The following is a 10206-nucleotide window of genomic DNA, read 5'->3' as shown; positions in this document are numbered from 1 at the left end:
TCATATTTGCCAACTTGTTATGGCAACTGGCATCAACAAAAATGTCCATCAATTTGGACAGCAGGGAATGCAAAGTTTCGTACTTTAACTGACGACTTTCCATATTAAATAATTTTTCGTGTTATGTTTTTTCTACTACACTGTTGAGCGGTACCGATACATCTTTACGCTAACTAATTTCCGTTCCGTACTAGATAAATCCATAAAGGCACCCTTGGTGAAAAGTCAACGATTAAGCATGCGATTTACCTTAGTTTTTAGACAATTTAATCCAATTTAGGCAACTTGGTCTGTTGCTAGCTAATGCAAAGAAATTATTACCGCTTATATAGATAACTTACTTTACAGTTGTGGCATAAACGATGCACAAACAATCAGAAACCTCTGACGTTTCTTTATGATTGCTGGACAACTACAAAAACTATTGTTAATTAACTAAAGTATTTTTGCTGTTTTATCTGTTGGCATTGCAAGGGTGTTAAGTCTTTTAAATAGCTAAACCCCATAGGATATAACCTTTAAAAACTGCATGATAACTAAGCCTTATCAAATTACCATTTCAAAACATCCTTTTCAGAGCATCCGGTATGGAGTGATTAAAAAGGCGTAGCCGTCCGTCATTTCAGAGCATTGCAGAAGAGATCGAACCTGAGAAAGAAACAAACTGAGTTTTTAAAACTTTGTAAAAGCGTGGAAAATATCACGAAAAGCGAAAAGATGTTTTCAGCTATTTATATTTGCCTGCTGCTGGTTGCTCTTCCTTATGCTGTTCAAGGTAAGTGAAGAATTTCTACTTGAACAATTTACATAAAATTTCTTCGTGTGAATATTCCTTGTAAAATTAAGCCATAGCATGAAATATCGTTCATGTCGTTACTGCTACACAAATATATCGCTAAACTTTGTAGATTACTCTTTTTAAGGCTATGTGTCAAGTACTTGCTTGAGATGTATTTGCAATGTTGAGTCTGGCTGCCGTACATCTGTGAGATGTGGAGATAATGGAAGGTCTTGTGGACCATATCAAATTCAATATGGTTATTGGACCGACGCTTCAAGTCCAGGTCGTGGCTATCGACAATGCGTTGACACTTTTTCTTGCGCAGAAACTACCATTCAAAGTAAGTTAAATTCTGTGGTAAAACACGATTGAAAAATTAAATTGTATGGAGTCAATTGAGAGAAAGCCAAATCAAAAAATACAAAGATCTTGCAACGTTGATTTCCGATAAACAACGTGAGAGCTTATTGACATTGTGATCCTAGACTTGTCAGCCATTTTATTGAAGAATCTTTGTGATAGCATTATGAATCTTTCACTGGTTCTTTTCAGTTACTTGAAATATTTTTGGAAAGTGGGAATTTTTTGGCTTTCAATTTAACACTTAAGAAAAGGCTTCTGCAGCTATTTCTTTTTCTTATTCTTACAGTAAAACATATATAGCTAATAAGATATTAATTGTTTAAAACAAAGCGCGTTCATGCAATCTATTCATTTCATAAAGATAAATTTTTAAGATACATTCCTTACATTCGTGATGCGATTCAGTGTCTGCAAAACGAAACTTAATTCTATATCACCAAGAGTCGCTTCTATGTTATTTCATTTAATTTTTTAATCGTGATAAATATTCGTCACAATTTTAACGAATGAAGGTATAAATTACTAATAATTGTTAATATTGAAAGGAAAAATTTAATTTCATTTGACAATTAATTTTTTTTACTACTAGCGCTTTAGTTTTAAACATTTCTTACGCCGTGTAGCTGGAGAGCAACAATTAATGGACTGGATGGAATTCCATGGCCCTAAAAATAATGCAGTAAAGGATTAAATATTTTGTGTGTTTTTGTAGATATATATATATATATATCGAACAGATTTATTCTTTTCAAAATCCACTATCTCGAATCTAAATTCTAAATTATAAATTTATTTAGATTTTTTTCAAAACAACTCTTAAAATTTTTTGTTTACAGATTATATGAACAGGTACGCCACCTATGCTCGACTTGGCCACAATCCTACGTGTGAAGATTATGCTCGAATTCATAATGGTGGACCAAATGGATACAGGAGCTCTTCAACTCTTGGTTATTGGCAAAAAATTCGGAACGAGGGATGTACTCGATACAGCTAGATGTTACTGTGGCAACCCCGATATGTGGACGTTAATATATCACATCATAAATTTGAGAATTTTTACATAAAGTTGCTGTAGTTGATTTAGTTGTCCTCATTTAATTAAATTGCATTAAAAAATCAAATTGCATTGAAAGTGAATTGTCGACCACTGTCAAATGCTTTCAAAATAGTCATGTTTGTTTCTTGTTCATTTTTAACGACTTTTTGAAGATAATGATTCAAAGAATCCGTATATAGCATGCTTTAGCTGTTTATGATAATCTGGTTTTATATATAATATCACCCCTAGACTTAATATTTTTTAAGGGCGAGGAGGAATTTAAACCTCATTTCTAAATAAGACTTAACTATAATGGTAGCTAAGTGTTCATTAAAAACTGTTCTACAAAATATGATCGTGAATCATGGTGATATGCCAGCTCGATATTTTACTCCTACAAAGCAAATTTTCACCAAAGTTAATATTCATTTCTTTCGAAAATTAATTCCATTTATTGTTTTTCCGGTGATGAAACCCAAAATTATTAGCATTGTATGAGTAAAAAACGTGCAGGCTTCGCTACTCGTGTGCCTAACATGCAAAATAATCTCCTCTAATACGTATAGCTATGCGTTCTCCTTGGTTATAAAACTAAGATTTAAAGATGAAATTTCCAGATTCTTCTGTGAAAAGGAGATAGATTTCATTATCACGTTGTCTTCACGGGTAATACAATGTGGATGACTGAGAGTGAACTAAAACTTTCTATTACAGTTGGTCAAATTGCACTTCTAGGGCCGGTTGCACGAAGTCTGGACAACGTTATCTATTGGATAGCTATATTTTTTTAACATTTATTAAACCTTTGAAAAAGTAAAAATTATAAGATTTGATTTGAGCAATAACTGAAATAAATTATTGTTTCTAAGATCACGTGACTGATTACATTTATTAGGAATGACGAACATATTTCATTAATGAGGCGGTACATAGCAGCATTCTCAAATCAGCAGTAAAAATCAATATTTTCTTAGCTAAGGAAACAAATACAAATGCAAAATTGACGGTTTGCAATAGAGAGAAATATTTCATTTCGCCAATTCTTGAAGTGCGTCTTCCGAACGTAGCATAGCTGGTCTAAATATCTAAAGCCATTGCTAAAAGTACATCATGATTTTGACACAAATCTAATCTACAGCGATACATAAGTAAAATTGTGCAAATGATTTTTCCAATTGTCTAATTAACATTTCATATATTACGACTCATAGAGTTTACTTTTTTCTGGTGTAAATTACACTGTTAAATACACCATCACTCTCTTGGGATTTCACTTGACGTAATTATAAAGTATATTTTATTTGTAAACATGCATATTAAATTAAGTTATTGGCCTTCCAATGACGTAATGAAATTACAGCTGCGTTAATGTGCTGACCTTCTGATGCAAATAAACATTTATTTCCCCATGATGTCGGGCAAATGGTGTAATATGTGTTATTTCTGATTTGGGGTACACGTTCTTAACAACTCACGGTTTCATCATTTATTATAACTTAAAAGGGATCGTTTTCTTGTTATGGAAAAAGTCTTTTCTGCTGGTTTCTTTCATTCAAGTGTTACTTTTTTTAAGAATTGTGGTCGTTAAGGTCATTGCCAGCTTCAGCGCATTCCAAGTGGATACGTCGTCAACAGCAAATGTCAAATTGCACCACAAAATGATGAAAAAAAACATTTCTCTCTCTAACACTTTCAAGAAGCAAATCTTTCTACAGTGTTAATGTTATATTATTATATTTTACTTTAAAATGTGCAAATACAGCTTTCTTGTGTCATATAGTGAGAAATACAGAGTGCACAGTATGGTAGTGTGAATCTTTCCTCTTTGAAAGGTACATATTTCTAAAACAGACTCTGCATTTTCCACAGGGGGAATAAAGTGGAAATTTGGAGTATGTAATAGAAGTGTGTATCTTTGGAAGACGAGACTCAGCACTACGACTATAACACCGCACTCTGCATTTTCTACCATGCCATTTTCTTGTTTTGTTTTGCCAATAAGCCACCCTGTGGTACTCTCCATAAAGGTAGATTTAACCCCATATCATACAAATAAGCAATTTTTAATCGCGTTTTCTACGACAACAATGTATATAGCTTTCCTGTAAATACTTCATAGTTGTGTGTCCTACTTTTACACTATAAGTGACTTAACAACGCTTATAGACACAAAAGATAATGTCTTGTGTATCATGTGTTTCTAAGGCCCATGAAGGTTTCGATTCACTATGACACAGGTTGTTTAGTAAAGAAATTGACTCTGCATTTCCTGTAAAGTTCCTTACTAAGGTGTTTATATTGCGTGCTAGTAGGAAGGACAAACCAAATACTGGGACTTCGTGGACATTCTCTCTCAAAGCTCGTCATATGGAAACTTCTCTCCGTATAAATGTAATTTAACACTTTTCTTTTCTTCAAAACATCCTTTTCAGCGAAACAGCAACAAGTTTAAACAATCACATTAGTCCTGATCCGGTACATGAATGTTTTTGTGTTTACTGACCCTGTTGCCAACTTGCAATTGCGATAGACGCAAACAAGAATAACCGCCTCCTTGAACAACCGTTAAATCCACTTAAAGCATGCCGCACTGGCGCATCTTTAGTTATTGTTTTCATATAGTCTGAGATAAGCCTTCAAAGACTGTTTGTAAAAATTACTTACGAAATCATGGTTATATTAAAAATGTTGCCTTGATTATTTGTCTAATTGTTGTTTGAATCCATGCAGATTTTTACTATATCAAAATTGACAGTGAACTTTCATCTAAAAACTCATTTTCATTGGGGGATCTAGAGAACGTCAAAAAAAATTACGGCAGCACATTTTAAAATAAAAATTTCATTTCTAAGAAACTTTTGGAGGCAAATGTTAAAATGATATTGTACTGAAATTTAAATTCAATAATGTTTTTCTGAAAGAAATTTGAATTTGAAATTAAGCATCTGTAGTTTATTTTGAGGAACGCTGGACCCGCCATTGCTTCGCAAAAAAAAACACTTTCCAAAAATCCTTTCAAAACAGCTTTTTCAGCAAAACAACTGCAAGAAGGTGGGAGTTCTTCAAGTAAGGATAAAGTGATTAATGACAGTAAAGCTTTCAGTGACTGAAATTTTGGGCACATTTGCCAACTTGCTGATGCAACTGGCATCAACAAAAATGTTCATCAATTTGGACAGCAGCGAATGGAAAGCTTCGTACTTTAACAATCGACTTTCCATAGTTATTAATTTTTCGTGTTATGTTTTTTCTACTGCACTGTTGAGCGGTACCGATACATCATTACGCTAAATAATTTCCGTTCCGTACTAGATAAATTTGTAAAGACAGCTTTGCTGAAAATCAACAATTAATTTTGCAATTTTACATTAGTGTTTAGACAATTCAGTGCTTGAAAAGCAATTTCGTTTGTTGCTAACTAATACAAAGTTATTAATACCACTTATATAGACAACTTACTTTACAGTTGTGGCAGAAACGATGCAAAGAGAATCAGAAACCTTTGACGTTTCTTTATGATTGCGGGACAACTACAAAAACTATCATTAATTACCTAAAATATTTGTGTTAATTTATCTTTTGGCATTGTACGGGTGTTAAGTCTTTTAAATAGCGAAACCCCATAGGATATAACCTTTCGAAAACTGCATGATAACTAAGCCTTATCAAATTACAAATTCAAAACATCTTTTTCAGAGCATCTGGTATGGAGTGATTAAAAAGGCGTAGCCGTCCGTCATCTCAGAGCATTGCAGAAGAGATCGAACCTGAGAAAGCAGCAAACTGAATTTTTAAAACTTTATAAAGCGTGGAAAATATCACGAAAAGCGAAAAGATGTCTTCAGCCATTTATATTTGCCTGTTGCTGGTTGCTCTTCCTTATGCTGTTCAAGGTGAGTGAAGAATTTCTACTTGAACAATTTACATAAAATTTCATCGTGTGAATATTCCTTGTAAAATTAAGCCATAGCATGAAATATCGTTCATGTCGTTACTGCTACACAAATATATCGCTAAACTTTGTAGATTACTCTTTTTAAGGCTATGTGTCAAGTACTTGCTTGAGATGTATTTGCAATGTTGAGTCTGGCTGCAGTACATCTGTAAGATGTGGAGATAATGGCAGGTCTTGTGGGCCATATCAAATTCAATATGGTTATTGGACCGACGCTTCAAGTCCAGGTCGTGGCTATCGACAATGCGTTGACACTTTTTTTTGCGCAGAAACTACCATTCAGAGTAAGTTAAATTCTTTGGTAAAATAATATTGAGAAATTAAATTGTATGGAGTCAAGAGAGAGAAAAGCCAAATCAAAACATACAAAGATCTTGCAACGTTGATTTCCGATAAACCACTTGATAGCTTATTGACATTGTGATCCTAGACTTGTCAGCCGCTTTATTGAAGAATTTTGAGATAGCATTAAAAAACATTCGCTGGTTCTTTTCAGTTACTTGAAAATATTTTTTGAAAGTGGGAACTTTTGGCTTTCAATTTAACAGTTAAGAAAAGGCTTCTGCAGCTATTTCTTTTTTTTATTCTTACAGTAAAACATATATAGCTAATAAGATATGAATTGTTTAAAACAAAGCGTGTTCATGCAATCTATTCATTTCATAAAGATAAATTTTTAAGATGCATTCCTTACATTCATGATGCGATTCAGTGTCTGCAAAACGAAAATAAATTCTACATCACCAAGAGTCGCTTCTATGTTATTTCATTTAATTTTTTAATCATGATAAATATTCATCACAATTTTAACGAATGAAGGTATAAATTACTAATAATTGTTAATATTGAAAGGAAAAATTTAATTTCATTTAACGCTTAATTTTTTTTATTCTTTACCAGAATTTTAACTGCTAGCGCTTTAGTTTTAACCCTTTCTTGCGCAGTGTAATTTGAGAGCGACAATTAATGGACTAGATGGAATTCCATGGCCCAAAAAATAGTGCAGTAAAGGGTTAAGTATTTTGTGTGTTTTCGCAGATATGTATATATATACATCGAAAAGATTTATTCTTATCACAATCCACGATCTCGAATCTCAATTCTAAATTATAAAATTATTTAATTTTTTCAAAACAACTCTTAAAATTTTTTGTTTACAGATTATATGAACAGATACGCCACCTATGCTCGACTTGGCCACAATCCTACGTGTGAAGATTATGCTCGAATTCATAATGGTGGACCAAATGGATACAGGAGCTCTTCAACTCTTGGTTATTGGCAAAAAATTCGGAACGAGGGATGTACTCGATACAGCTAGATGTTACTGTGGCAACCCCAATACGAGGACGTTAATATATCATATCATGAAGTTGAGAATTTTTACAAAAATTTGCTGTAGTTGATTTAGTTGTCCTCATTTAATTAAATTGCATTAAAAAATCAAATTGCGTTGAAATTGAATTGTCGACCACTGTCAAATGCTGTCAAAATGGTCAGGTTTGTTTCTTGTTCATTTTTAACGACTTTTTGAAGATAATGATTCAAAGAATCCGTATACAGCATGCTTTAGCTGTTTATGATAATCTGGTTTTATATATAATATCACCCCTGGACTTAATATTTTTTAAGGGCGAGGAGGAATTTAAACCTCATTTCTAAATAAGACTTAACTACAATGGTAGCTAAGTGTTCATTAAAAACTGTTCTACAAAATATGATCGTGAATCATGGTGATATGCCAGCTCGATATTTTACTCCTACAAAGCAAATTTTTCACCAAAGTTAATATTCATTTCTTTCGAAAATTAATTCCATTTATTGTTTTTCAGGTGATGAAACCCAAAATTATTAGCATTGTATGAGTAAAAAACGTGCTGGCTTCGCTACTCGTGTGCCTTAGATGCAAAATAATCTCCTCTAATACGCATAGCTATGCGTTCTCCTTGGTAATAAAACTAAGACTTAAAGATGAAATTTCCAGATTCTTCTGTGAAAAGGAGATAGATTTCATTATCACGTTATCTTCATGGGTAATACAATGTGGAAGACTGAGAGTGAACTAAAACTTTATAGTACAGTTGGTGAATTGGCACTTCTAGTGCCGGTTGCACGCAGCCTGGACAACGTTATCTCTTGGATAGCTATATTTTTTTAACATTTATTAAACCTTTGAAAAAGCAAAAATTGTAAGATTCGATCTGAGCAATAACTGAAATAAATTAGTGTTTCTAAGATCACGTGACTGATTACATTTATTGGGAATGACGAAAATATTTCATTAATAAGGCGGTAAACAGCAGCATTCTCAAATCAGCAGTGAAAATTGCTATTTTCTTAGCTAAGGAAACAAATACAAATGCAAAATTGACGGTTTGCAATAGAGAGAAATATTTCATTTCGCCAATTCTTGAAGTGCGTCTTCCGAACGTAGCATAGCTGGTCTAAATATCTAAAGCCATTGCTAAAAGTACATCATGATTTTGACACAAATCTAATCTACAGCAATACATAAGTAAAATTGTGCAAATGATTTTTCCAATTGTCTAATTAACATTTCATATATTACGACTCATAGAGTTTACTTTTTTCTGGTGTAAATTACACTGTTAAATACACCATCACTCTCTTCGGATTTCACTTGACATAATTATAAAGTATATTTTATTTGCAAACATGCATATTAAATTAAGCTATTTGACCTTCCATTGACGTAATGAAATTACAGCTGCGTATATGTGCTGACCATTTGATGCAAATAAACATTTATTTCCCCATAATGTCGGGCAAATGGTGTAATATGTATTATTTCTGACTTGGGGTACACGTTCTTAACAACTCACGGTTTCATCATTTATTATAACTTAAAAGGGATCGTTTTCTTGTTATGGAAAAAGTCTTTTCTGCTGGTTTCTTTCATTCAAGTGTTACTTTTTTTAAGACTTGTGGTCGTTAAGGTCATTGCCAGCTTCAGCGCATTCCAAGTGGATACGTCGTCAACAGCAAATGTCAAATTGCACCACAAAATGATGAAAAAAAACATTTCTCTCTCTAACACTTTCAAGAAGCAAATCTTTCTACAGTCTTAATGTTATATTATTATATTTTACTTTAAAATGTGCAAATACAGCTTTCTTGTGTCATATAGTGAGAAATACAGAGTGCACAGTATGGTAGTGTGAATCTTTCCTCTTTGAAAGGTACATATTTCTAAAACAGACTCTGCATTTTCCACAGGGAGAATAAATTGGAAATGTGGAGTTTGTAGTAGAAGTGTGTATCTTGGGTAGAGGAGTCTCAGCACTACGACTATAAAGCTGCACTCCGCCTTTTCTATAATACTATTTTCTTGTTTTGTTTTGCCAATAAGCAACGCTGTGGTACTCTCCATAAAGGTAGATTTATCCCCATATCATACAAATAAGCAATTTTTAATCGCGCTTTTCTACCACAACAATGTATATAGATTTCCTGTAAATACTTCATGTTTGTGTGTCCTACTTTACACTATAACTGGCTTAACAACACTTATAGAGACAAAAGATGATGTCTTGTGTATCATGTGTTTCTAAGGCCCGTGAAGCTTTCGTTTCTATTTGACATAGGATGTTTAGTAAAGAAATTGAATCTGTATTTCGTATAAATTTTCTTACTAAGGTGTTAATAATGCATGCTAGAAGGAAGGGCAAGCCGAATACTGTGACTTCATGGATATTCTCCCTCAAAGCTCGTTGTCTGAATACATCTCTCCGTATCAATATAATTTAACGCTTTTCTTTTCTTCAAAACTTCCTTTTCAGCGAAATAGCAAAAAGTTTAAATAATCGCATTAGTCCTTATCGGGCGAATGAATATTTTTGGGTTTACTGACTCTGTTGCCAACTTGCAATTGCGATAGACGCAAACAAGAATAACCGTCTCCTTGAACAACCGTTAAATCCACTTAAAGCATGCCGCACTGGCACCAGTGGCGTAGCTAGGAAAAATAGTCACTCCCGCCAATCCATCTCGCGCCGGAGGCGCGACCCAACTAGGGGGGTCCGGGGGCATGCTCCCCGGAAAATT

At 33.5% G+C, this 10206-nt stretch overlaps 2 protein-coding genes across 2 annotated transcripts; both read left to right on the top strand.

The window, feature by feature from the left end:
- The first annotated feature begins 615 nt into the window (after positions 1–615).
- On the top strand, positions 616–2268 carry LOC124454436 (lysozyme 3-like). Its single transcript, XM_047005251.1, has 3 exons — positions 616–775; positions 924–1121; positions 1981–2268. The coding sequence occupies exons 1-3, from the start codon at positions 718–720 to the stop codon at positions 2139–2141; spliced, it is 417 nt and encodes a 138-aa protein (XP_046861207.1). The 5' UTR covers positions 616–717; the 3' UTR covers positions 2142–2268.
- A 3638-nt stretch (positions 2269–5906) lies between these two features.
- On the top strand, positions 5907–7589 carry LOC124454422 (lysozyme 3-like). The gene is made up of 3 exons (XM_047005234.1): positions 5907–6079; positions 6228–6425; positions 7302–7589. Exons 1-3 carry the CDS (start codon positions 6022–6024, stop codon positions 7460–7462), a joined length of 417 nt encoding a protein of 138 aa, XP_046861190.1. The 5' UTR covers positions 5907–6021; the 3' UTR covers positions 7463–7589.
- The last annotated feature ends 2617 nt before the right edge of the window (positions 7590–10206 follow it).

This window comes from Xenia sp. Carnegie-2017, unplaced genomic scaffold (genome assembly GCF_021976095.1).
Source record: "Xenia sp. Carnegie-2017 unplaced genomic scaffold, XeniaSp_v1 HiC_scaffold_3, whole genome shotgun sequence".
NCBI lineage: Eukaryota > Metazoa > Cnidaria > Anthozoa > Malacalcyonacea > Xeniidae > Xenia > Xenia sp. Carnegie-2017.
Note: the sequence above shows the minus strand (reverse complement) of the source record. Positions and strands in the feature narration are given on the sequence as shown.